General features: G+C 42.0%; 2 protein-coding genes across 2 annotated transcripts; one reads left to right on the forward strand and one right to left on the reverse strand.

The window, feature by feature from the left end:
• Positions 1-193: 193 nt before the first annotated feature.
• Positions 194-2,373, reverse strand: LOC125018452 (zinc finger protein 8-like). Its single transcript, XM_047602354.1, has 2 exons — positions 2,112-2,373; positions 194-1,542 (listed from the first exon to the last, which is right to left on the reverse strand). The coding sequence occupies exons 1-2, from the start codon at positions 2,290-2,292 to the stop codon at positions 572-574; spliced, it is 1,152 nt and encodes a 383-aa protein (XP_047458310.1). The 5' UTR covers positions 2,293-2,373; the 3' UTR covers positions 194-571.
• Positions 2,374-3,774: 1,401 nt separating this feature from the next.
• On the forward strand, positions 3,775-27,590 carry LOC125018807 (adenylosuccinate synthetase isozyme 2). Its single transcript, XM_047603173.1, has 13 exons — positions 3,775-4,065; positions 11,316-11,418; positions 16,749-16,817; positions 16,917-16,967; positions 17,135-17,201; positions 20,201-20,308; positions 20,700-20,781; positions 20,861-20,987; positions 22,138-22,292; positions 22,992-23,116; positions 23,660-23,757; positions 23,980-24,129; positions 25,950-27,590. Exons 1-13 carry the CDS (start codon positions 3,877-3,879, stop codon positions 26,000-26,002), a joined length of 1,377 nt encoding a protein of 458 aa, XP_047459129.1. The 5' UTR covers positions 3,775-3,876; the 3' UTR covers positions 26,003-27,590.
• Positions 27,591-27,907: the final 317 nt, after the last annotated feature.

The following is a 27,907-nucleotide window of genomic DNA, read 5'->3' on the forward strand; positions in this document are numbered from 1 at the left end:
CAGATTATCATAATGTTGTGGCTGAAATGAAATAAAACTTGTCTAAAAATTATCATAATTAATGCTGATTCCAAACAAACCTGTTCCCTTGTATGAGCTAAAAACAACAAATAACTAAAAGGTCACTGTCTCTGGTGAATATCAGAGGACTGATACACTTTTTTAGCAATAAAATTGGACAACACAAAATTTGTGTAATTACCCATATCATTATTATTCCTCATTAATCCACACTATTAACTTCACATATTCAAACCAGCAACCAGAGCACAGGTCATGTCAACAATGAATAGGAAGAAAAAATATATTTCAGAGCCTGTAACCTGAGTAAATTTAACAATAAATGCTATTTATCAAATGTATTACTACTGAAAAATAGTCTTTCAGACTAAATAAAGTGAGTATTCCTGCTCAGAACAAATGATTAACCTGAGACAGGCTCTGAAACATTATTTAAATGTTTTTTTAACGGTTTGTTTTACACTTGCTGCTCAAGTGTTACACTGTGAAGAACTCTTTTACTCTCAGTTTCTGTTTGTTCAATAAATAAGGCCTCAGAAGTGGTCAGAAGTCAGTGTTTCTGAGTGTGAGTCTTTAAGTGGTATTTCAGGTGCGCGCTCTGCAGAAACCCTCTGCCGCAGACATCACAGTGATGCGGTCTCTCTCCCGTGTGGCTTCTCATGTGCTTCTTCAGATGTCCACTGTGGGTGAAACCTTTGCAGCAGACGGAGCAGCAGAAAGGCTTCTCGCCCGTGTGTATCCTCATGTGGATCTTCAAATCTCCTTTGCGGCTGCACTCTCTCCCACAAACGTGGCAGCGATGGAGTTTCACCCCGCTGTGGCCGGCCATGTGTTCAGTCAGAGAGGTCCTGCTCTTGAAGTGTTTGCCGCACACACAGCATTTAGAGCCCTTGTGCGATTTGAGGTGCAGGCTGAGACTTTCGCTGGACTCCAGGGATGTCCCGCACACGGCACACAGGACGCCCGCATTTTTTGAATGCTCTTGGAAAGCATGATTTATCAAGCGCAGATTGGAGGAAAAAGCTCTGCTGCACAAATAGCAACGATAATCATCTGAGTTTAAAAAAGATAAATCTGTAGGTTCTCTGGTAGTTGCAAAGGACGGACTTTGTTCTGTCTGTGTTTGTTCTGATGTGAAACTTGCTGCATATCTGTCACTTTCCCTTCCCTCTGGGACATTATGGACCAGAGTCTGTGAAGACGCAACCGAGTCGGGAAACTTTACAGTTTTAGTGTCCTGCAGCTGCTGAAACACCTCCCCTCGCTCACAGTTTTGCATATGAGAGTGGAAAGACAGTTTTGTATTTTCCTGCTCATTTTGAAGAGGGAATAAGACATCGGCGTCCTTAAACTCCACTGCCTGCTGTTCCTCTTGCTGAAGACCAGCCCAGAGTTCATGATCTTCCTCTTTAATGTGTCGAAGCTCTGGGTCGCCCTGATGGATGCAGGTGCTCGGCTCCTGCTCACACCGACTCTGCTCCAGCGGACTGTGCTCTTTATAGACGGATAACTGCGTCGGCTCTGATTTAAAAAAAAAAAAAAGAAAAAGAAAGTAAGAGTGAATGCATCAGTTTTATCGCCAAATTTTTGCAGACTTGTACTTGATGATACAAAGTAGGAACTTTATTTATTTATTTGTTTTGGTTGTTTAAGAATGTACTTAATGACCGCTGAACTTTAAGAAAATTTGCAACAATTTTATAACAAATAAAAACACAAATAATATGAAATAAAACCAATAAATATTACCAAATATCTATTGTATGTATGCACATTAATAACCTCATAACCACATCATAAAAATGTGTAGGAACACAAACATAGAGAACAGGATGAGTAACCACTTGTGGTTGTGTGCAGTGGTTACAATTATTTACCACCCAACACTTAAGCTACCACATTTGGGACAAATCTTTGTATCTGAAAACGTTTTTAAAGGAAGTTATTTAAGTGATATAAAAGTCATCTGAAGCATAAAAGACAAAGAATCACACACATAAACAGATGTGAAACAGAAACTAAATACAAGTAGCACAGATTACGTTTAGGATGCTAGTTTTGGTCTCGTCTGACACCGACAGATGGAGTACCTGCTTTCTGTTTTGACATAACCTCCCGCAGCAGACCTCTGAGCCGCTCATTCTCCTGCTTTGAGCTGGATGCTTCCTCTTCATATTTTGCTATCGTGCTTTCAAAAACCTGAATGATTTCCTCGGCGGCAGCTGACAGCCGCTCGTTCACGAAAGTCCTGAGAAGTAGAGGGCGAGGCATTTTAATTTAGCGGCTCTAAATGTCAATTAACCCCAAGGAGATGAGGACTGCAACATGGACTGCAAGGCATAACAGAAAGCAACTTCCGTGGTGTTAGCTGACGTGCTACGGAAGTAGCAACAAACAAAAAGTCAGATAAGGTCGACACCATAGTTGACACCACCGGTGCAGTAAGTGCGTGCTGCCCCCTGCAGGACAGGAGATCATCTACAAATTATCTGACAAATACTGAAATTTAACAACATCTTAGATAAATATGGTAACGTATTCCGCTTTTTAACTACTCATCATAAATCCATAAAGCTTGTGTATGTATTTAACTTACTTTAATTTCACAAATTTACACGTTTTATTATTATTCATAGCAGTGTAATAAAAACTTCAAAATAAATCGAAATAGAAAATTAATTTGTTTAAATTGTAGATAGGATTTAATTTAAAAGCAGAGACAATTTTTTTTATTAGTTTTGCCAATGACTGGATAGAATTTCAGATGTTTTATGTAAGTAGGACATTCAAAGTAAAGAATCAAGACATAATGAAGGCAACAGATTCCTGCTACTAAGGAATGTGTGCAGCAACACACATCTCCATCATAAAACTGTGTTTCTCCTGTAATGAGATGAATTTGATGGGAAACATATAGTATGACCTTCCTGCCCCCACTGACTCAGAGTGCACTAATGTCTGACTATTTTCATAAAATAAGGTCACTGTTAGATGTTAATTTGTCAACAAAAGGCCTTCGGAGCCAGAGTCGTGACCTGCACCTACTGTTCCCACCGCTTTCTCACGTCCACCCACCTCCATCTGTCTCACTCTAGGCACATAGGGGATGAAAGGACAGTCGTGATGTTAGCTCTGCTGACCTTCATATGCTGCAGGTACAGATTCACAAGTCTACACACACACACACACACACACACACACAAAGAGAATTTGTTGATTACTTTTATCTTTGTAGAAAACATTTCACATTCACTGTTTCCACTACGTTTTGTAAAATACTATCATTATAAGTTGTTTGTTTGTTTCATATTTCATGTCGATCTGAAGAATTGCAACCAAATCTAGATGTCTAGACCACGTGGACATTTGCTCCACAAAACCACCAGATAGAGCCAAACGACAAACTCACTCACGTCTTGTTTGTTGATTATAATGAAATGCTTAATGGTCTGTAAGAGAAAACTTATCATGGTTTATAGCATCTGTAATCTTAATCTTGGTGTGCACAGACAAGAGCAGGATGCAGGTGTTTGACTTAGAAACTAGTTTCTTAATAAATGTTGTCAAAAATGTAATGTATATAATTGTTTAATTTGTGACTTTGTTTAATGTTTATGTTTAAATGAAACTGTAAAAGGTCTTTAAAGTGAGAATATGAAACATATGAGCGATGAGCAGCTCATTACTTTCATTATAATTTCACTCTGATTAAACGTTAGTGCGCATGTGCGAATAGTCTCCCTCCTTGAGTCCTCCTCACTGCCGTCTGGTGCTGCACCATTGATTGACTGAAAACACTAGAGCAGCACGGCACACACACATACACACATACACACACACACACACATAAAAAAAATGTCGGAAAGCGGGAGCCAGGAAGCCGCCGTGGCCCCGAACGGCAGCGACAACCCGACGACACGGACACCGAGACCGTCCGTGGGCAACAGAGTGACCGTGGTGCTCGGGGCTCAATGGGGCGACGAGGGAAAAGGAAAAGTTGTGGATCTGCTGGCACAAGACGCGGATATGGTGTGCAGATGTCAGGTAGGTTGCCCCCCCCCTCCTCCTCCTCCTCCTTGTCAGGCGTCCGTTACCGGTAGAGCTATTGAACCGGAAACCCAGCAGGTAACCGGTGAGGCTAGCTGTCAGAGCCAGGTTCATGTGTGTGATCAGAGAGCATCAGAGCTAGTTTTACCAAGTGTCGTTATGGGATAGATCATAATCACGAGCATCCAAGTGGAGGGGGGGTCAAACCCTTCACGTCTCTGCATAATGTGACAGTTTATGATGAGTCGCACTTGTTGAAAGACTACAAAGATGTCAATAAACTGTTGGTTGCAAACGCAACACTGCTTAGTAGCAGCGGTTTGTTTACATCAAATATGATATATTTTACATTTTGTCATTTCTGGTTTAACTTTGTAGCGAAACGCTACAAATGAATGACCACAGAAACAGGCTGTTAACAGGTTTGATGGTACAGTTAGCACCAAGGCTAACCACCTTGAAAGTCAGGATGGATGCCGCCCCCTCCCTCCGCCCCCCACCACCCTCCCACCTCGATGGAGATTAACATGTCGTGAACGCATCGTTATTTGTCGCTAAGCTGACAGCTGTGTGCTATCTGAGGAACATCTCAGCATCTCAGCGAGGGGTCCTGTCCGTGTTTCTGCTAATGTCACCTTGAATTCCTGCTAGCTGCTACGCTCCACAGAGACCTTTACTGTTGTGATAAATTGCACAGTGTCGTGTACACATGACAAAATGGTCTGGGGTGGGGGGGTGGCTGAAGTGGCCAGGTGCATCCCTTTCATGGTGGTGTTGTCAAAGCTGGGCAGGTCTGGAGCCACAGACCTGGAAGTCTGGAAGTTAGCCTCATGCTAACATTGAAACAGGCTTTGTTTTGTGCTTTGATCTTTACCAGATTTGGAAGGCAGCAGTAGCACATTAACCGCTGTGAACAAGTTAAACTATTATAAATGAATGGAATGAAGGTCTTTGCGTGTTTATTGCATCCACAGTACTACATATTAGAGTCCCCCACCAGATCGGTTTAAGACAAGCAGGGAAACACAAGCATGTAACCACGTCTTGCGCGATATATATTGTCAAATTTGAGTTTGTGTTTGACCTCTCTTCTTAAATAAATGTCAGAGTTGTTTGGCGCTTGGTACATATCTAAACAAACCATATTTACACCCCGTTCAGACTGGCTGATAGGGTCCATGTGCGCCTACTGTAAAAACAAATGTTACTTCTTTACCAAAGCCCATCTGTCATCAGGGCTTAAGCTGTGTGTTCAAAGACTCCTCTCTAATGGTTTTTAACAGTTCCTGCACACATGTGGCACCTATAGTACATGTATGAAAAGATGTTATTTTCTAGTCAACTGACCCCTCTGTTTACTCGTTTTGTGTTGGTCAGCGCATTATCTCACTGGTTCCACTTCCCGACACGTTGGGGATATTGTTGCCCTTGATCGCCATGAATAATAGTAGTTATGATAGTGAGTGGATGCTGTAGAGGGAGTAGTGAGTCCCTGACCAAAATCTTTAAAAAGCCTCTGGCATGGAGCCTCATATTTAGCCCAAGAAGAAAACCAGCAGGAGACAGGTCATATTTGGTGTGTGGCATGTAAACATGTAATACAGTTTAGTCAACCTGTCTGGAATGGTAATAACCTCATGTTTTGGACCTGTGCACCTATTGTCCAGGCAACAAAACACTTCCAAAGCACACGACTGAGTTCAGTCTGAATCTGTGTTACAACAACAACAACAACATGGAGTGCTTCCTATTTTTTGAGTAGATATTAAACTGTCACAGCTTTTCGGTTTTCTGTGTTTTCTATTGACTTGGTGTTGTTTTTATAACAAAATGTGCAGTGAAGACAGGTCCTCAAATGTATTTAGCTCGCCTGCATTTCAGTGTCCTATGAATTACTGGCCAAAAACATGCAGGACGTGCAGATAACCTCTCTACGTTTTGAATCTCCTCTGCTGAGCTAGAGTAGTATTGTTTGATATTTGATACTAATAAAGATTTATCTTCATACCTAAAGTTGAGGATTATAAGTATGTTTGTCTTCATAATCTGTCTTTTAAGCCTGGCTGACAGCGTGACAATAGGGATCAGCCTTAGTCATTACTGCTTATTGGCAGACTATTCCGACAATTATTATTATTTTTTTTTTTTTGTCACATTTACTTACATTTTTGTTAAACCTAGGCCTACGTACAGCTTCTGCAAAGTTATGTCTTCAGAGTTTTACTCTTGGACACTAAAATTTGAATCATTTCAAATATTAAATCATTAAGAAACATGAATTTTGACTGAGAGCAGCTTTAATGAAAGTGAGTTCCCTGTTCTGCTACTTGGGCGATATCAAAAAGGCTTAACGGCACCCTGCTCCTTCACAGACATTCGCGTTAATACAACTGCTCTGAATAACTGTGGAGTTCAGAGATCTATTAATTGTCTGTGCTGATAACAAGTTGACATAACATGGATTCTCCTGATCGTTGAAGCTTCCTTGTTCCAGCCGTCCTGCCAAGAGCTGGAGATGTGTAAAAATAAACTATTTTCTAGCAGGGGGGGCCCGTCCATATCATAGATTACGGTGTGTGCTTATATGTTTGCTGGGGGGGCGCTTGCTGGTGTGTGAGCGAGCGGAGAAGTGCTGGAGCAGATAGTGTTGATCTTTTTATAAAATAGGCTTTGCCAGCAGTCTTGCTCGGTGTTGCTTACAGTCCACACCTCTAAGTTCCTAGAAGTCACAGTTGGGTTTACAGTGGATTCAGGGGTGTGTAGCTGATCTCAGCTAAACAAGTCTCATGAGACTAATGGTAGTTTGTCAGTAATTATTGTGGAATATCGTATATCCACATCATGCTTCATCAAGCAAATACTGCACATACCTGAGCACCTCACACCCTCATTGTGCTCATTATGGAGCTGTATTTGGTTAGATAAAGCTTGGGGCGGCCAGACCAAGGGGTTGACAAAACAAGCTTAGCAGGTTTAAAGAGGTTTCCAAATAGACAGTTGTTCTTACACTGGTGGCCACTGGCCATATTATAACGTAGTATAAATTCAGTTGAGGTTGCCAACAACAAATTCATTGCAGTGGACTTGGTTGCTAAAGAAATTTTTGCTTAAAAAAAACAAAACAAGGCTTTGTTGGCTAACAAAAGACCGTTGCCTTTGTTAGCCCTTTCAATAGATGTTCTGATAAATGGAGTTTGTATGGGTGAGATCTTTTGAACCCTAACTCAGTGCATTTAAAGGATTCGATATAAATCAAATGTCATGAAGTCAAACACCCATACTATACGGCTCTATAAAGCCCAAGCACTGGCTTTGGTCAAGAATGAGCTAATAATGTGTCTCACCTTTCAGAATGTTGATGATTTTTATTTTGATCATTTTTTAAAAAAAAAAATCTGTAATTAATCTGACGTAAATTTAATAAAAAAGGAAAAAAGAAAAGAAAAAGTGCCCGCACACAAGCTACTTGTGACTTTTTCCACCCTGTTTTCCATATTAGGAGTCAGTTTTGATTCTCCAACATTTGTTATACCATGTGAATAAAGCAGTGAATAAATCTGATAATAATGGAGGAAACGTAACACATCCTTACGTGTCCTTCAGATTGTGCAGATGTGGAATAACAGGTTACGTAATTGTTCATTTTATTCGGCTTGTTTGCTTGTTTGAGTGGAGTTTTGGTGAACTGATTCACTATGTTGAATGTGCAGTGGAAAGTAAAGAGAACACCGAAGCCTAAAGGGCACGTTACGTCCCTCTGCACTGTCACTGGCTTTGCAGTGGTGGTGCAAGTGTCTTTGGGTTGGGTTCATTTGTTTAATTGCCCTAATCTGTCATGCTTGAAGATGTCTGGATAAAGAGGATAAAGATGTACCCGAAGAGGAAAGAGACTACACCCTTATTAGCCAATAGATGCACTGCATTTCAACTGCAGAGGCTGAGCATGTCTCATTTGCCTTTTTATCTCACTGTTTTAATTGAATAAACTTTATGGGGAGACACACAGTGAGGACTCCTCTTGTTTTCCCATTTTAATCTCATCTAAATATTTTAATTCACAAATATTTTCAACAGCAACGTAATCATCCAGAAAGAGAACAAACTGTAGACCAACAGGAAAGACCAGCTGTGTACAGTTTGTGACGCTTCACCTCCCAACTCTTTGTGTTTCCCCTTTTGAATGAAGAATACAAACTACTATGCCTATGCAGGCATTGGAGAGTTATTCCCTTTCATGCAGAACGTATGCGCAAGTTCCTTGCAGGACCTGTGGACTTTCGGTCAAGACATGGGTGACATCACAGTCGGTCTTGTTTCGGTTTGGTATGTCTCTGCCTTTACATTGGAAACTTTAAGCCCACTGCCGCTGTCCTTCCAGCTGTCTCCCTTCGTTGGGCTGCGCTCACTGACTGACAGTGTTAGTAACCGAAGAATTTTCAGTTTAACGTGGAGCTATTCTTCTAAAGTGAACACGGTTTCCAAAACCACGGCTTCAAAACAGGACCTTGAGTCCATTCAGGAGGCGGCACCTGTGCTCACCTTGACACTGTGCTGCTCGGAGACAAATGTTAAACACAACTCTTGTGTCAGTGTCGGATATTAGCTGACCTCTAGTTACATACGGCTGTTTTACATGTCGCTGCAGAAAAACACAAGTACATGAGAGATTGTGTATAAAAACTTTGTCTTTCGTTTTTGCTGAAACATTTGCGTTTAGTTAGATTAATTTATTCATTGTGGTTCTTTGGGAGTTGGGAACTGAACCTTTTCTGCAATGAATTTTACCAAAGAACCTGATAATTGAAAAGTAATCCCCAGTATGTAAGAACAGGCTGTATTGATAATTATAAAATAAAGTGTTATGTGACTACCTAGGGCTGCATTGCACTTTCACATAGTAAAGAGTCATTAAATAAAAGAAGCAGCAATCATGGACCTTCACAAGCTCTCAAAGCCCAAACTCCTCTCATCTTCTATTACCGCCTATCCTCACTAGGGTTGTGGGGGTTTCTGGGGCCTATCCCAGCTGTCATTGGGCGAGGGGCGGGGTACACCCTGGACAGGTCGCCAGCCTATCACAGGGCTAACACAGAGACAAACATTCACACTCACAGTCACTCCTCAATTTAGAATCACCAATTAACCTAACAAGCACGTCTTTGGAGGTGAGAGGAAACCGGAGTAAAGCCCAAACTCAACAGATTGAATTATAACCCTAGAAGAGATTGTCAGCTTTCTCTCTGGAGGTGGCAGTTTTTAGAGTTTGACTCATAACATATTTTATAAATCTTGTTTGTCAGCATTAACCAGTCTACACAAAAACCAGCAACTGCTGTATTGTTGCCACTGAGTTGTTGTCCAAGTGCTTGTTGAGGTTGTCGTCACCCTCCCTTGTAAATGTACTGGATTGGCAGAGCTTGTACGATTGGTTGGTCACACTCTTGTTGGAGGGCTGAAAAAAAGTTGAAGCCAGGTCAGTTTTGATCGTCATGTCTATCAAATAGCGACTAAACGCCAGTTTCTAGCTCCTCCTGAAGTTTAAACGCAGCATTAGACATTCGCAGCAGGAATAATACGCCATGGTTGTCCTGACATACCAATGCAGAGAGGTGTAAGGCTTGTGTTTATCCAAGGTCAGGGCAGGGCTTACATATTTTTGCCCATTTGCACCATCAGTAAGATCAAGTTTTCCCGAATCCTTTTCCAAACGAGGTATTAAGGGGGACCTTTCCATAAGAAGTGCTTTAGTTCTGCGCTTTTCTCCTAATGTGTGAAGCTGCTGTGAAGATTGTGTCACCACGCTGTGTTATTTTGGTTTAACAATCCAGCAGATAAATCGGCATTGGCCGCAGCGGCGCACAAGCCACGGCACAGTAGCAGGTGACAAAAGTCGAGTTTCCCGTGATGGAAACGAGACGCCAATCATGGGACGGCAGGAATCCCCCGAGTTCTTCAGCTCTGTTGGGGGTGGGGTGGGGTGGGGTGCGTGCGTCGTAAAAGTAGCGTCTAAAATGGAGAGGCATCTCCCCCCCACCGCCCCCGCCCCCCTCCCTCCACCTTCAGGGTCCCTCTGTGGCCAGGAATAACTCCACGTGGTCAAAGCACATGCCCTGCTTGATTTATACCCACGAGCTACAGCGTCGGGAACACATCCCGGGTCGCAGGGCTGACTGAGTCGAATTGGCACCTCAGGTAGTGATCTGTGACGCAGGCTGCAGAGGCACGGATGGATCAGCAGCTGCCTTATGCTCACAGCAAAAACATCAAAACGCGACAGAAAACATCCTTCCTCCATTTATTATTTAATGATTAGTTAGAAAAAAGATAGAGAGGAGCAAAGCAGGTCAGACTGTGACGTTGTGTTCCAAGGACTGTTCAGTTTTACATTTGGATCTCTGCAGTCAGCTGTGTCTGGTCATGTGTAAACCCAAACTCATTTGTAAGAGCTTGTCCTTGTTATACTCCATAGGAATAAAATTAATTAAGGTATCAATGCTCCTTATTATTTTGTTCTAAATTTGGCATAAACGCCTTTGTGGCTGAAGAGAAAGCTGCACAAATGAAGAGCTCTGTTAGTTGTTCCGCGCTGCTGCTTGAAGTTTGTTGCCTTATTGGCCGCGAATGACATGAAACGCAAGATATTGTGTGCTGCGCAGCTTCGAATGCCACGACTAAAACGACGACACGAGTCAGATGGCGTTCAAGGCCGGCACTGTGTGCGGAACGTTTGTTAGATTCAGCTGCGTGTTTACCACTTAAGCGTGAATGCCTGCCAAGTTGTTTAGTGTTGTTTGACTTTTATCAGCACATTTTATTTATTAGTTGTTGTATAGACGGTTGTAAAAGAACACATCATTCTTTCGGCTGCAGGACTTAGGAGCATAAAGCAGTTTATTGCTTGAGTCAGGAGTTTGAGGACATGAACTGTGAGTGTCTGGACGGCTTTGCATGTGTTGACTATATACATATCCCAGGCCGTTCCTCGTGACCTGTCCCATCCTACATTTGACAGTGCGTTTACACCACAGTAAGACCTTTATTGAGATCTGAGTCCACGAGCAGAAGTCGCTAAGCAACAGCCGACACATACTAACAGGCGGCGGCTAGTGGTTTATGTGTGATGCTTGTTGCTACTCGCCAAACTATTCATGCCGCCTTCCTGCTCGTCAAAACAAACTTGCAGAGCCTCCATTAGGCCTCGTGTTTGTGTTTGCCTCTCCTCATTAGTCTCTGTTTCTCCTCCGCAGGGCGGCAACAACGCGGGACACACGGTGGTGGTCGACTCGGTGGAGTACGACTTTCACCTCCTACCCAGTGGCATCATCAACCCCAAGGTCACCGCCTTCATCGGTGTGTACTACAGTGAAAATACACACACACACACACAGTTCCACACGTTCTCTTTTAGCCGGGTGCTCGTCATTGCCGTCACAGACTCCTTTTTTATTTTTTTTTCTTTGCTCCGGTGAGTGTGATCAGTTTGACTCCGAGCCAGACTGCAGGCTACGTTACAGCCACTCATCTGCAGTAACTTCATTAGCTAATGGAGGCTTACTCTTCTTTCTTTTTTTTTCTGAAGGCTCCCAACCCTCCAGACATCTTTAACGTGCGCAGCTGTGCGATCTGTCAATATTTAATCACGTTTCTGCTTTTTCCCCTTTGATACATCTCACATTATTGCCGCTCTGCAGGCTCTTAACGTTCAGAGAGGTTCACAGCACGGTGTCTTAACTGTGACACTCATCCCATCCTTTTAGATTTTCAGAATTTAAAATATCACAATTAACCTCATGAAATGCAATTATTATTTAGACTTATTGTGAATGATAATTTTTTTATGGGGGGGCTTATTCCAAATTTTCAAAACGGGTATTTTGTGGACTGTTTCCTGCTAAAAACAAGATTTATAAGGCATGAATCATTTATAATTATACGCTCAATTTGGTGAAAGCTTTTACCAAAGTCGTCCAGCAGTACTAAAACAGTTACGGTCATCTACTGTTTTCTCTATCATTACATTATCTTCCTCTGTTGATGGTAGTGTACGCACATTTGTGACCACTAGACATCGAATCCTCTGACTTTTCTTCTAGTGCCATCAGCAGGTCAGAGTTTTCACTTATCAGGCGAAACATCTCACCATGTGCCGGATACACTGACAGCAGTTTCCTCTTTGTGGTTGCGAGTTTGGCATGAAATTTGGCGCAGACATTCGTGCCCCTTCCAGGATGAACTGTAATCATTTTGACAACTCCCAGACTTTTTATCGAGCAACAGCACAAGGCTGAAAGTTTGGTGTGTGCAATGCATTCCCTGAGCTCCCTGATGGTCAGACCCTGCAGAGAGGCATTAATGAGTCATGTATCAAACAGGAAAAAGCAGAACTATTATTAAATATTGATAGACTGCGTGGCTGCATATGTTAAAGGTGAGCGGGCGGTTCTGTGTTTGGTGCAAATTAGCGTGCCGGTATGCTGCGGTGCTAAACATTATGTGCTTGAATTGTTAAGTTCAATAAATATGCTGCCTTAAAATGCAACTTGTGAATAAATACTGTAAAAGCAGTATTTAACTTTGACATGTAAAATTACAAAGAAGCATTGATACAACTGCCCTCCACTTTATTAGATACACCTGCCAATCACATGGCTGCAATTCAGTGCATTTAGACATGTAGAGGTGATTAAGACAACTTGCTGAAGTTCAAACCGAGCATCAGAATGGGGAAGAAAGGGGATTTAAGTAACTTTAATATGTGTTCTGAGGCTGGTCTGAGTATTTCAGAAACTGCTGATCTACTGGGATTTTCACACGCAACCATCTCTAGGGTTTACAGAGAATGGACCGAAAAAGAGGAAATATCCAGTGAACAACAGTTGTGTGGATGAAAATGCCCTGTTGATGTGCGAGGTCAGAGGAGAATGGGCAGACTGGTTGGAGATGATAGAAAGGCAACAGTGACTCAAATAACCACTGGTTACAACCAAGGAATGCAGAATACCATCTCTGAACGCACAACAGGTCCAACCTTGAAGAAGATGGGCTACAGCAGCAGAAGACCACACCGGGGGCCACTCCTGTCAGCTAAAAACAGTAAACTGAGACTACAGTTCACATAGGCTCACCAACACTGGACAATAGAAGATTGGAAAAACATTGCCTGGTCTGACGAGTCTCGATTTCAGCTGCTACATTCAGATGTCAGGGTCAGAATTTGGTGTAAACAACATGAAAGCATGGATCCATCCTGCCTTGTATCAATGGTTCAGGCTGGTGGTGGTGTGATGGTGTGGGGGATATTTTCTTGGTACACTTTGGGCCCCTCAGTACAAATTGAGCATGGTTTAAATACCACAGCCTATCTGATTATTGCTGCTGACCATGTCCATCCGTTTATGACCACAGTGTACCATCTTCTGACGGCTACATCCAGCAGGATAATGCACCATGTCACAAAGCTCATATCATCTCTAACTGGTTTCTTGAACATGACAATGAGTTCACTGTACTCCAATGGCCTCCACAGTCACCAGATCTCAATCCAATAGACCATCACCTTTGGGATGTGGTGGAACAGGAGATTCTCATCATAGATGAGCAGCTGACAAATCTGCAATGACAGTGTGATGCTGTCATGTCAATATGGACCAAAGACTCTGAGGAATGTTTCCAATACCTTGTTGAAAGTATGACATGAAGAATTAAGGCAGTTCTGAAGACAAAAGTGGGTCCAACCTTTTACTAGGTGTACCTAATAAAGTGGCCGGTGAGTGTAGATTTCAATATATTAACTTTCAACATGTCTGCAAACACATCACAAGTTATGGGACCACACCAAAACAGTTTCACCTTACAAAGTTGTGAATATCACAGGAGGGCGATGTTCATTTGTTTGCTGATTTTTATTTACAGAAATATTGGGCATTAATGGTAATATATTACAGTTTAGTGGTTCTTTGTAGTTGTATAATATGTACAGGTAAATTATTGACATCTTAATCTTTTTGTTATGCCTTTCCATTAGCCACTCGTCAGCTTGCTAAACTGTTTCTGTGGTTTCCAGGTCCTCCAGTGTCAGATAGAGCTTATGTTGCACAATATGGTGCATATTCTTGAAGCACTTCAGCATTCTTGCACCAAATGTGCTGCTAATATAGACCACAAGGACTTTAAAAGAATAGAGATCTACTTGTACAGCTGTCCTACTTTGACACCTACTTCTCTTAATATGAAAATATTGATTTATTTTGCAGCAACATATAAGCATTAAATACTTTTATTCATTCATCTTACTTGATGCTGCTTGTAGATAAACATATTTTTCATTGAGACTTTGATGGTTTGTTTTCATGGTGTCAGTTTGGTTGTTTCATTCACACAGACAGGACACTTGTTTCTATTTATTACACTATCAGTGTCCTGTCACTGTGAGAAAAACAGTGTTCAGGTCTTTACAGCTACTTGAGCTTCAAGTGGTTTGTATCTACGTTAATTCCCACGGTGTCACTGAAAGAGATTTTGTAGATCTATATCCCGGTCCACATTTCTTACATTTAATTTGGTCAAAGTAATTACCTCACCTCCTCTTCTTAATGCAGTCCAATTAAAAGATAATTAGAGCCAGCTGTTTGAATACTCTTGAGATAGATTATATCTTTGCCTAACAGACACACTTCCCCTAACGTCACAGTAAAGCTGCTTGTACACACCTAGGACTGATTATAAAACACAGACATCAACGCAACTTTTAATTAGATGGAAAGTACATGACCGAGTTTATCAGTCGCACAAAGGTCTTGAGTAGGCAGTCCTGATCACATTTCTGAACCCTGAACCCAATCTTTCCTGTCGTTTAAAGTCTTTTTAATGTGTAATGAATAATCCCAGCAACTAAAAATAACAAGCGTTGTCTACTACGTTTGGTTCAAGCCATAGGTCTTCCACCCCTAGGGGCTCCACAGAGGTACTGCCGGGGGGGCTGCAAAATCTTTGGTTGATTAAACATTTTTTATACTTTTTTTTTTTTTTTTTTTTTTTTTTTTTTTTTTTTTAATTTCCACCCACAAACTATTTCAATACACATTAACATGAATCCAACATATTGTATAAATGGAGGCAGAAGACATTTTATTTCAGCCAGCGCTTCCATCAGCTCCTATCAGCCAACTACTGAATAAAAAATGAATGTTTGAACCTGTGTATTATTTGAATTGCTAAATATTGAATGCAAAATGATAATGACAATGTGTATTTATAAGAAGCACTAGGCCAAGTTTTATATAGAACGCATGCAGTAGGTAGGTAGTAGTAGCTACTTAATCTCTCCATCAGTTTGGGGTCCTTGGCCTGAAAAACGCTGAAGACCCGTGGTTTAAACTCAGGCTGTAGCCTCAACACAGCGCTGCAGCGCTACTATCTCTGTCACTCGATGACTTCCTGACTTTCTCCACTAATGAATGTACAAAAAGACAAGAAAATAACTTCAATAAATTGTATTTTCATAATCATCTTGATCCAAATACTGACTGGCTTCTCTTCTAAGCTAGAGACGTGCAGACGTATCTCTCTACAACCAACACTGTTCAGCTGTTGCAGCAAGACACAGTCATCAAGTCAGTTGCAGAGTAAACATTAATTAGCAATTGCTCATATGACCCACGACTGGAAACATTGGGCCTTAACCTTTTGTTGTTCTATAGAGCCAAACGCTGCTAGCTTTAAAGGAGCAGCTAAGGCGAGGTAATCCTTTAATTATCCCACAGTGGGCAAAAAATGAGTCTGGATTGATCTCGATATTGATCAGGATGTCTCTGTCTCTGACACTATTAGCTGAATGAAGCTGAATCAATGCCTGTATAAAACTAAAAAGGCAACTACTTGACATGCTATAGTAGCACAGAACGCATGGTTATAACGTTAATGAAGGTCGCCTGTGAAGGTTGTCTCTCATCCAGGTCAGGGTACATCCAAAAAAATAATAAAAGTGCCACTGTACTGTACTGTAGGGTTTCTTTAAGACGTTTGGATGATTTGTCCTGCCAGTGACAGTGTACACCTCAGTAAAAGAGGTGATTTCCTTTACAAAGCATCTCAGGTTTCAGTGAGAAAAAAAAAATCCTCTCTCAAGTGCTCAATCAAGGGGTCAAGACCTTCGGAGGCATCACAAGGTCAAGCCTGCAGCCCTGACAGCAAATTCATAATAGCTAAATACTAAACCACCAAGCTCTGTGAAATTCTACACGGGCTGCTATTTGTTTTGTAATGTGAAAGTGTTTAAGAGACATTTAAAGGCATTTAAAAGCTTTTTGAACTTTTCCTTTCACCACCAACACAATAACTTACTGTCATAACAAGATGAGTGAGTAGCAATTAAATACAGGGATGTATAATCACAGAGAAAGGTGGTGTCGGTTCTTCTTTACTTGCACCTAAATCTTGCTACACAATAAATTTGCGTTCATAGGAAAGTTGACTTAAGGGTGAATGAAGAGCGTACTTCCTCCACTGATAATGAAATAAAAATATTTGATAAAGGATAGACGTTTTTCCAGTTATGCTCGTGTTTGTTTTTGTTTTCCTAAGTGGCCGGTTGGAACCGCTCATGTCAAACATGTTGACACAGCCATCAAACTCTTCTTCTGTTTAATCAGAAACTCTAAAGTCATTTCTTTTTACCTCAGGGAATGGTGTTGTGATCCACCTTCCAGGCCTGTTTGAAGAGGCAGCAAAAAATGAACGGAAAGGAAAAGGTAAGTGGCTTAAATCTGTTTTTCTAGCAAGCAGGAAGAGAACAGGGACGTGCTTTTGTGTTTACTGTGAACACTTAAGTGTTTTTTTTGTGCGTGCAGGCCTGAACGACTGGGAGAAGAGGCTGATCATCTCAGACAGAGCACACATTGGTGAGTCCTCCCAGGCCGTCTCCTGGACTCTCTTATTTTAATGTGAGCGTGAAAGCGTGTGTGTGTGTGTGTGTACATGTGCGTGTGTGTGTGCGCGCCGATGTGTGCGAGCCCTGCTTTCTCTGAGGTGCGTGAGAGTGTGTGTGTCCTCTCTCCCTACTCCGCAGTGTTTGACTTCCACCAAGCGGTTGATGGCGTTCAGGAACAGCAGAGACAAGAGCAAGCAGGCAAGAAGTAAGAAACCTGTTGTTTAAAAATGGCTGCTGCACGCGCACACACACACAAGCTAGCCCCTTACCTGGAAAACACTTCCCCAACAACAACGACAAACAAGACCATACACATCCAGAGAAATCAGATCATTCTGAGAGAGGATGATCATTATCTACTACTGGATAAACAAAAAAAAAAAATGCAAAAAACGTAGATGATGCATTAAAACATCATAACTTCTTACGTCCCATCACTTACATTTTCACGTGAAGTTCCTTTAGCATTTTGTACATTATTTATCTCCGTTGTGACTGAGCCAACACTGTTCTACCTAAAGCACTGAGTTAACATATAGAAAAAAGTGATTTATTTGCTAAATGCTTGCCTGTGTTGGTTCACCCCTCTCACAGTGTTGTTTTCGGTGAACAAGCTCAAAAACTGGCTTTACACTAGCTACTCATCACCAAAGTGCAGACCAGGACTTTATGTTTAACATGGATTTTAGCACAAGAACAGCAAGACGCCTTATTTCCACCGAATCAAAAAACACCAGCTAAGAAGGCCGCCTGTGATATCAGCTCATGTGTCTTGACCGAAAACTTGAACATGCTTGAAAGACGGGACCTTGACATATTTCAGCCGCCTTAAAAAAAATCGGTTCAAGTGTAAGCTATGTTTGGAGTGTTAACGCCTCGCCGTCAGACAGCATTTTACAAGAGGGAGCGGAAGCCAGTAATATCGCTCTCTTCAAAGCCCCCGGACAAAATACTAAATTTACCTTGCAAACTACGGACGTCGCTGGTCTCCTGCTGCCCAGATCGGTTAGTTTGCATGTGTTGTTGTGTGGCTTGTGTCGGCTCCACTCACATTTTTGTCACTGGGTTCAATGAGCCTTTATGGTAGTGTTAATATTCCCGATATAGCCCTACACTTAAAGTCTTAGGTTGTTAAAATATATAGTAAAATGTATAGTCAGGTTGGTCCCACTTCAAAGACACCAATGTATGTATCCCTATAAGATTGTCACTGCAATCCATCCTCCAGTAGTAATCAACCGCAGCAGGTGTCTGAGGAAAACTAGTGTGCGCCTGAGTTGAGAATGAGAAGGAATTCATTTTAAGGAGCCCTGGAGCTAGTCTTTGAACACAGGCAGAGGGAGTAGCAGCAACGTCGCCTCTATGTAACTGAGTGTACCAGCAGGGTCGCATTTTTCACTTTTTCCAAAGTCAAGTATTTCTGCGCATACTAAATGCACATTACTCTGATCTATTCTGTGATCACTTCACCGAGGCAGTGAACCTTACGGGTGTATACGAGGAATGTTAAGCCGAGCCTGAGGAGCATTCAGAATACTAAGCTGGAGGGAGAGCCGGTATATTTCTGTTCAAAGCTGGGCTGCCTCTACCAGCTAGCCGGCTCCTATGTGTGCGCAACAGATAGACAGAGCGCGTTCACCAGGGTGCCTTAATGGCAGAGTCATTATAGGCTTTCAGCACATTGCTATGTCAGGCTCTGTGGATTTCCAGCGTCCTCAGGCACTCTGCAGTACGAGCTCTTCTGGAAGTCACGCTGTCACAGTCACACACTTCGGATTTATAAATCACTGCAGCAGCCAAAAGAAGGGGTTTTGTAAATGCGATCTTAATTTCCTAAACCTGTCTTTAGCTCTGCGTTGAAAGCTCTCAGACGTATTGAATGCTGCGCATGTAGGTTCCTTCCTGCTCCTTCTGTTGTCATAGATCGTGACAGATCATTTACCAAAGATCAAGTTAATATGTGTTGTCCGGGAAGTTTCTCAGTCACATAGAGTATATCCAAAAAAACGAAAGCTAAAACAAATGTAACCGGACTGTCCAGTTCTTTATCGACCGATGGTTTAGGTTTTATTAGGAACATCTGTGGGGTGTGTCCATCTAAAACTCAGAAGGCTACTGTTTGTTAACACAGAGTCACCTGCAATTAGAGAAATTGATCAGATTATCCTGGGCCGTGTCCTGTTTTTACACAATGAGATTCTATGAATCAGTTTTATTGCATTAAAGCTTTCAAACATTTCAAATGAAAGCCTTTAGAGGGAACATTTAGGGAGCAATGAAAACTGTTACTCGTGTAATTTGATTCATCACTCATTCGCAGCACCTGGTCTCATCTCCAAGGACAGCACGTCTAGATTAGAGACTGTATTTGTGTGTAGTACTTGCGTGAAACTGTGGGGTACTACTTCCTTTAATTCCTTCACATTTGTCTAATAGCTGTAATTACAACTTATTTAAACCTCTGATTTCACATAACTATAAATATACAGATATAATAATGAAAAGTCCATCTATATGGGTTTCTTAACATTAGGTTTTGGATTTCGATGAGTTTTGATGAGTTATTTCACTATAAAAATTAAAATTAGAGAAGAAATGGCCCGAATTTCTGCTGCTTTGTTCCGTTTAACTTTCCTCCACTGACTTCGACATGTTGCCTTTGGCTCTCACACACTCACTAACCACAGATGACCTTTGTTTCTAGTTTGCATGTAAGCAAATGTTGCTGTACCAAGCTTTCCTTTCAAAAGAAGTGCAGCACGTTGACATGGATCGTCCTTCTGCTAGTTTCTGTCTTTAATAAATGGACTAGTCTGTGCCAGTAAAAGCTGAATCTAAAGTGAGACATTTATGTGAGAAGACATTTTACATCTGGACTTTGTTTTTTGATGTTTTCAGGATTAGAAGTATGTAGAGATGCAGAAAATGTCTCAGTGATGTTGTTGAACATTTGCTTTTTGCCTGGTGGGAGAATCAGCAGACTGTTCAAAGACATCAAAGACAAACACCTCTCACACCCCCAATCTATAGTTCCATTAAGATTTTCCTGGGTAGCTTCTTGATCTGGAGGTGTTTAAAGTTTAACCGGAGCTTGTGTGAATGACATGATGGAGTGTGAAAGTGTAATAAGGTGGTAGACTGAGCGTATAACATCAATACTGTATTTTGTTCCTTCTTCCCGCCCCCTCCCTCATCCCTGCCCAGCCTCGGGACGACGAAGAAGGGGATCGGCCCGGTGTACTCGGCCAAGGCGGCGCGTAGCGGTCTCAGGATATGTGATTTGCTGGCGGACTTCACTCAGTTCTCTGACAGGTTTGTCCCAACAGTATCACAAGACTATATCACTTCTGAATGCTCAGCGCTGTAAGACGAGTCTGTGAGGAATGTTTGGTGAGTTACCGTAACGTTTGCTTGAATCAAACAACTGAAAAACCTTTCCTGTAGTTCAACCACGCATGAGTTTATTGGGCTTATTGTTTGGTTTTATTGCCACTTTAAAGCCCAGGAACAGTTCCAGAAACACAGGTTCTCAGGAACTTTATCTAACTTTGATGAGAAGAATGCAGCTTAAACGAACCCTGCAAGTTGCTTCAGGCATTTTTCTGCCTTATTCAAGAGACGGATGAGGGATAAATGTTGAACCTGATTTGTAAACTGACTGACGGAGGAAAAGATTTGAGTTACTCACTGTTGACTGTTACAGGTATAAAGTATTGGCCCAGCAGTACAAGGCTATGTACCCCACTCTGGAGATTGACATAGATGGGGAGCTGATCAAGTTAAAGGTATTATTATTATTACCAGCATTAGTCTGTCTTTTTTTTTGTTTTTTGCATCAGCCTTTTGCAATATTTTTCTTTTCAGGACTACGTGGAGCGGGTCAAGCCCATGGTGAGGGACGGTGTGTACTACATGTACCAGGCTCTTCACGGTCCTTCTAAGAAAATCCTGGTGGAAGGAGCCAACGCAGCGCTGCTGGACATAGACTTTGGTCAGTAAATCACAGCGTGAGCGTGTCCACCGCAATTTACGCTGTGTAGATTTAAATGTTTTTTTTTTTTCTGCTAACCTGTACTCGGAATAAATTTCATTTCTGCTTGCAAAGCGCTCATCGGTGCATCTCCAGCACCCGAGCGGCGTTGCACAACAGAAACGCTTAAGCTTTGCGATTGCTCTTTACAAAAGCCTGCTCGGAGCTCAGACTAGGGACACGACGGTAAGTTTGAACTGTCACTGACATGCTGCGGCATACGTGCACGCTCACCAGTTCAAACCACTCGACGCCACCTGCCTGTGCATGAGCACGAGGGCCCCGTGTGTCAGCACCCTGCCAGTCTGAATTACAACGAATCTCAAACCCAGAAATATTCTCTCGAGGGTGCTCCTTTAAAGCATGACGGTCGTATTTTCTTTTCAGACTACACAGAACAGACTTGTCATCAGCTCTGGCGCTATCAGGGCACCGTGTCCAGCACACTGATACCCAGGCAGCCTCCGCTTCTGACTGACTGTATCTACACTTGATTAGAAAATGCCACCGTATCATCTAAGCGTCACAAAACTTGTTTGAAAGTTTGGAGCATCTCTTTTCGTCAGCGCTTAATAAGAGGACATGACTGCTGATGGACACACTTGACTTCAAACCTGTGATTACACAGAGCTCGCTCTAAGCACTGTAGTTGTCTCCACTTCCTGTGTCTTGGTTTGGTTCCTTGTTTGTTTTTCTTACAGTTGAAGCTGTTTCCTGAATGTGCCTTTTTTTTTTTTTTTTTTTAAATGTACTTTCGTGTTTATGCCAGTCCGCCAGTGATTACGACCCCAGGGACATCATCAGGTCTGGTTAGACAACAGTGAGACTGGTAATAACAAGAAGCCCGTTGGCCTCAGGTCAGACTCAGCCAATGTTAGGCAGACAGGCTGAACACATCCAGCGGCGGTCTTTCAGTGATAAATCACCGAGTGAAAGAGTTCTCAATCAATCAAGAGAGAGTCCAATGACAAACCTACTCTAAGAATGTGTCCTTAGTCTCTCAGTGTGTGGAATGCACAAAAACCTTCGTCCCTGTTGCGTCCAGTTGCGTAGTTTGTTCAGCGTTTTTCTCTCACATGATGACCAGTCTTCTGTCCTGGTGTCTTTGCAGGGACGTACCCGTTTGTGACGTCGTCCAACTGCACGGTGGGCGGGGTGTGCACGGGCCTCGGCATGCCGCCCCAGAACGTCGGCGAGGTTTACGGCGTCGTCAAGGCGTACACCACCAGAGTGGGCATCGGTGCCTTCCCCTCAGAGCAGAGCAACGTAAGAGGACACGCAGCGCGATTAAAAAAACACTGCAAACACTGAAGTCTCAATGTCCTCAATCCAATACTTGCTAGTTAGTGAAGTTATAGCTTTTTACTATTGACAGAAGTTGCCTGTAATATTAATCTAGGAATGTTAACAAGCATAAAACAAATTTGATGAGGTTTTGCACATTTTTGCACTTTTGTTACGTGATCGGCTGCTGAATGAATCAGCTGAACTGTCCCCTATCATGTTTTTACACCAACTAGCATCTAGTTAAGAGGATAAAAGTTTAAATGAAGCAGAATAAGCTGCCACAAACCTAGAACTTAACGTCCCCATATGAGGACGCTGGGTCTCAGGAGGTGAAATATAACTTCATCAAAATGACCTGAAGATTTAAAAATATTTCTCTTGTGTCACACACTCAGCAGGTATACACACAGTACAGTATCTGTAGTACACAGCTTGTCTCCCTCTAGAGGATGTTTTGCTTCACTTCCGCCAATAACCAGCTGCACTTCTTTATTAACGTCAATAAATCAGCCCGATGCACCTGCCCATGGCTGAAACTGAAGCCTGAAGCTTTCATGATTGAATATTTTTAGCTTCTGTGACTCCAGGGTGATATGAAGCTCTATAAACATTTACAGCCAAGAAAGAACTCAAAGAATGAGACGGAGGGCTTTCTGCGCTCACCTTGTCCTTTTCCAGGATATCGGGGAGCTGCTTCAGACCCGAGGGAAGGAGGTGGGTGTCACCACGGGCAGGAAGAGGCGATGTGGTTGGCTGGATCTGGTGCTCATCAAATACGCTCACATGATCAATGGCTTTACCGCGTGAGTTTGGATATGTTTATGTTTTTGTTTTTTTTTTGTATTAAATTCTATTTTAAAAGAATTGGCAAACGATAAAAAAGACCCATTATTAGTATTCTTATTATATGCGTCATTCGAGATGCTCCTAATATATCTTGATTCTACTAAGTCTTGGTTATTTGTGTCTAGAATGACTAGATGTTCAGTTATTGTTAGTTAAAATGCTTTTGAATGCGCCCAGGAAGATTAGCATCCATTATAGCTGACTAGATGATAGAACTAGAGGCTAGACCTGCACAAAACTCAGATTATAACTCCAACCCTCCAAACCACACAGTGCTCCTCACCCATCAACATGACCGCAACAATGATAAATACAGAATCACGTTCACGTCCTTATATTAAATCCTGAATGCAGAATATTTTAAAAGGCTCTCGTTATTAATGAACAGATTGATACATGATCTGAACAGCCCCGAGAGGGGTATAACTTCTGTACTTTTCTCTAAAAATATATAAACTATTGTGTTGTTTCTATAATGACGACCTTCTTTTGTCTTTCAGTTTAGCTCTCACCAAACTCGACATACTTGACGTGTTCCCAGAGATCAAAGTGGGCGTAGCGTACAAAGTTGACGACCAGACTATACCTCACTTTCCAGGTGAGTTGGTGTGTGAATGCGTCAGCAGTGTCTGTCGAACAAAAATACACTTTCGGTCCCGACGAGTGTATCGAGAAGAGGAGGAGGTGCCTTTCCTCTTCTTCCAGTCTATGTGACTATTTAGAGAGAGCTCCACTTCAAGGCAGGAACTTATTGATCTTTTGTCACAAGCGGTTTGAGCGACGACTCTCCTCTGTGTCTCCTCTCATTGATCTGTGCCAGCCAATCAGGAGGTGTTGCAGCGTGTGGAGGTCCAGTACGAGACGCTGCCCGGCTGGAACAGCGACACGTCGGCCGCGAGGAGCTTCGAGGAGCTGCCTGAGAACGCACAGAAATATGTCCGCTTCATTGAGAAGCAAGTGGGAGTGCCTGGTATGATTAAACACACTGACTGATACATGAACTTTTTAATCTGTACGTTACATTTTTTTTTTTATCATCAGTGCTTTTAATACAGTACTTCAGCTGTCACAAAGTCATCATTCACCAGAGAGGAATTTCATGTTTTGTCTAATTAGAAGCCAAAAACTCAATTAATTATCATGTTTAAATTAAAAAAGAAAAAGAAAAAAAATATTGAATTAGAAAAACATTATGTTTAATCTCTGTGATGATAAACTTTAAATATTTACTGCTTTACTAGTGTCCTCATCCTTGTTTTTTCATTTTCTGGCTTAGTTTACGAATTAATATAGTGTGTGTGATATGGTACGGTAGTTATGATGGTAACTGCAAGAGCGCCATCTGCTGGACAACATGGTTATCTACAGTCATTTATTTGCCTCTGTCTATGGTTCTGATAGAAGTATTTCCTGCTTGCCGTGTTCTGCCGTGTTCTGCTCGTACATGTGGATGTAACTTTGACACGAATCCCCTACCTAAAACATCTGTCTTAGGTCTCTTTAACGCACCCTGCTACAAAGCAAAAATGATTCAGATAAGGTTCGAGGAAGACAACAACAAGTTAAAGGTGTTGACTTGCCCTCCAAATGCCCCTGATCTCTCTGGGATTTGTTAGACAAACAAGTCAGATCGATGGAGGCTCCACCTCGTAGCATGCAGGACTTAAAGGATCTGCTGCTAACGTGTCGGTGCCAGACACCACAGCGCACCTTCAGAGGGCAAGAAGAGTTCATGCTTCAACAAGTCACGCCTGTTGCACAATATTATGCAGTGATAATGCTATTGCCGGTTGTTGTAAATTATGTCACAAGGAGTTATATTTTGTCCAGATTCAATAATAGCCTGTTAGCATATTGTAATTCAAGTATTATGAGAGAACTGTTGACTTACTGTATGTGCCTCCTCCTGGTTGTATTTGCAAGCTTTATAAAAATCACCCCATGATGGTGTATTTTCACCAACCACAGGCCCATTTCACGGAGTGTTGTTGTTTTGGGCGTCCCTCCTGTAGTTCTTCATAAGTCTCTGCACATTCCCATTTCTAGTGAAGGCATTTTTTTACGCATGTTACAGCGACTGGTACCGGAAGAGTATTAGGGCCACCCATGAGAAAAGCAGTTAGAGGAGGTAGACTGTTTTTTTCATCATGCACTTGAAGTTGAAATTTTGAGAAAAAAGTAGAGAGTAGACCTTTAAGCCGCCAGTAACGTATACGTATGGTACTGCTAAAATTGTATTGTGATTACTTTTTCAGTTATATTGCTGCTATATTACTGTATATTGGACTGTTGCATGACAACAGTGACGTGGATCTTCACACACTGTTATCTGCTGAGGGAAGGACGTAAACTCTACGGAGCGTGTCCCATCCAGGCCCATAGAGTCCTGAAGCCAGGTCTCTGCAAAAATAATCACAACAAAATTTTAAAGGTCTACTTTTGACTTTTCTCTCAAAGTGCGTGACAAGAAAAAAAAAACTACCTCCTCTGACTTTTCCTCTCATGGGTGGCCCTAATACTTTTCCATAGAGATGTCTGTGCTGGAGTTGGGCACACTCTGTACCAGTCTGATTAACAACAAAAAAATGTCTAGACGGACTTATATGACCTGTTTCCACACTGAAAAAGAGAGAGATTTTACATGTTCTGCCTTTAATATGACAGGAATCATATTTGCGAAAAGGTTACTGCAGCATCCAGCCACCAGGGGGCGATCAAGATGCTTTAAGGATCTGTCATCTTCAGCCTGTGAGAGAAATAAACACCTTCATCTGCTTCCTGTTTCCTCAGTGAAGTGGATCGGAGTGGGAAAGTCCAGGGAGTCCATGATCCAGCTGTTCTAGACAGGACGAGGAGACACTCCAGCAAAGACGATGCAGAGCAGTGAATCAACTGTACCTTCTTCAGTCCCCCTCCCCAGCCAACACACACACACACACACACACACACACACACATGCGCACACACAGCCTACCTACCTGTCTCAACTCTCCGACAGAGACCATCATGTCTGTTCTTAACGCTTTACTACTGTAACGTCAGATCAGGTCCAGACTCACATCAGATTGGTTCCCAGCATCGGGATTTTTAACAGTTTCAAACTCTAACAGCATTACACATCCCTCGTTTAGTTGTTGATATAAGTGTCTCTGACTAAAACAACGCGCCCGGCGACACCAGCTGCCGTCAGGCCTGAGAGAGAGGGAACGGACTCCACGAACGGCAGATAGAGGACGGCTGCCTCCAGGAGCTACCCGCGGCTGTTCGGTCATCAAAAGTCTGATCAAGTGTATTTTTTCCGTTAAGCCACGCCGTGATTTTAATGCGCTGTGCCACATAGGTGTAAATCGGTTTAAAAGTGTTAACCTCAGCACTTTAGATGCTTTGGACTTCATCTGCTTCATGTTTTATTCTGCCAGGTGCTCGGCACATCTTGACACCATAAAGGGATCCTTTAAGGTTTTTGTCTTTTTTCGTGTGTGTGTGTTTTTGTGATCTCGTCGTCAGACAGATGTTTTATTGCCTTGTCGCTCATCAGCTTTTAACCTTCTCGTTGCCTGCGGTTGCTTCCACTGAATGCTGCTACTGAAAGAAAAAAGAAAAGAAAAAAAAAGGTTCTTCCCGCGCTGTTTTAAGATTTTAACGTTTGCAGACCAGTGCAGAGACTTTAAGTTGGTGAACATCTCTATACTCACATCCTGGTGATTGAGTTGCACTTTGAGCACAAACTTCTGTTGACGAGGTAGAAAGGCAAAAATGAAAGAGCTTTAACACGCCTCTTTAAACCCGGGAACGTACCACTCGTATGTTCTCGACTTTAATTTTGACGTCTGGATTTTGGCTGCAGATGCTTCTACAACTCGAGAGAAGAAAAGGAAAAACAATCAAAAATGTGCACGATTAGAAATATTTTAAATACCGGTCGTCTCGCAGGAACTCAATACAACAAGTTTGACTTGAATGTAGCATTGGAGCAGACTTTGGAAAGCTCCTCCAGAGCTAAAGAGGAAACATGGAAAATTACCAGAGCTTCCATTTAATAATCTGCAGACAGTCTGATTAATCAGGACCTTTGCCACTAAAGTGAAGGTTCCTGTTTTAAAGTAATTGTCCTTTAAATGCACTGTAGATTCTTATTCTTTCACAGTGTTTGGTTGTTTTCCTCCGCAGCTACGTGCACTCTGAATGTATTTTATTTGTCAGAATCAGGATTTTACGGCGTTTTATTCAAAAACACGGTTAACGAATAAACACGATGGGTGACGGGAAGCGTTCAATTAAATTGTAAACACGGAACTTTTGAAATCAAGATCTTGTTTGTCAGTATCGGTTATATAGTATGGTATGTGATCCATCTGTTCTGGTGAACTTAACGTGACTCATATGGTCTAAACCTCAGGACATTCATTAAAAATGGGATTTTTAACAACATGTTTCAGGTCGTGATTTTTATTTGTTTTTTTGTTTTTTAACACTGAAGCTCTTCTCAAGATTAACTCAGGATATTACCTGAACTTAAAAATGGTGTTGTCTGCTGAAATCCTTCATGATTTATAGGCACAGTATTTGTCTCACAGCCGAGATAACGAGCTCCATGTATCTATCACTGTCTGCTGTGTTGATCATTATGTATTACGCATTTGTGACCTTTTATTTTTGTAACAGTTTAAGAGCGCAGTGTTTTGTCTCCTGACATTTATCCCTTTACTCACACTGACAGATTTCACTCTCCTGGACTGTCCTCTGAA

Source organism: Mugil cephalus, chromosome 13 (assembly GCF_022458985.1).
Source record: "Mugil cephalus isolate CIBA_MC_2020 chromosome 13, CIBA_Mcephalus_1.1, whole genome shotgun sequence".
NCBI classification, from domain to species: domain Eukaryota; kingdom Metazoa; phylum Chordata; class Actinopteri; order Mugiliformes; family Mugilidae; genus Mugil; species Mugil cephalus.

Excerpts from the sequence above, each read along its gene's own strand:
- LOC125018452 (XM_047602354.1), bottom strand. The coding sequence starts at position 2,292 with ATGCCTCGCCCTCTACTTCTCAGGACTTTCGTGAACGAGCGGCTGTCA. Across the intron at positions 1,543-2,111 it reads TATGTCAAAACAGAAAGCAG|AGCCGACGCAGTTATCCGTC; the intron begins GTACTCCATCTG and ends TTTTTAAATCAG.
- LOC125018807 (XM_047603173.1), top strand. The coding sequence starts at position 3,877 with ATGTCGGAAAGCGGGAGCCAGGAAGCCGCCGTGGCCCCGAACGGCAGC. Across the intron at positions 4,066-11,315 it reads ATATGGTGTGCAGATGTCAG|GGCGGCAACAACGCGGGACA; the intron begins GTAGGTTGCCCC and ends TCTCCTCCGCAG. Across the intron at positions 23,117-23,659 it reads ATGATCAATGGCTTTACCGC|TTTAGCTCTCACCAAACTCG; the intron begins GTGAGTTTGGAT and ends TTTGTCTTTCAG.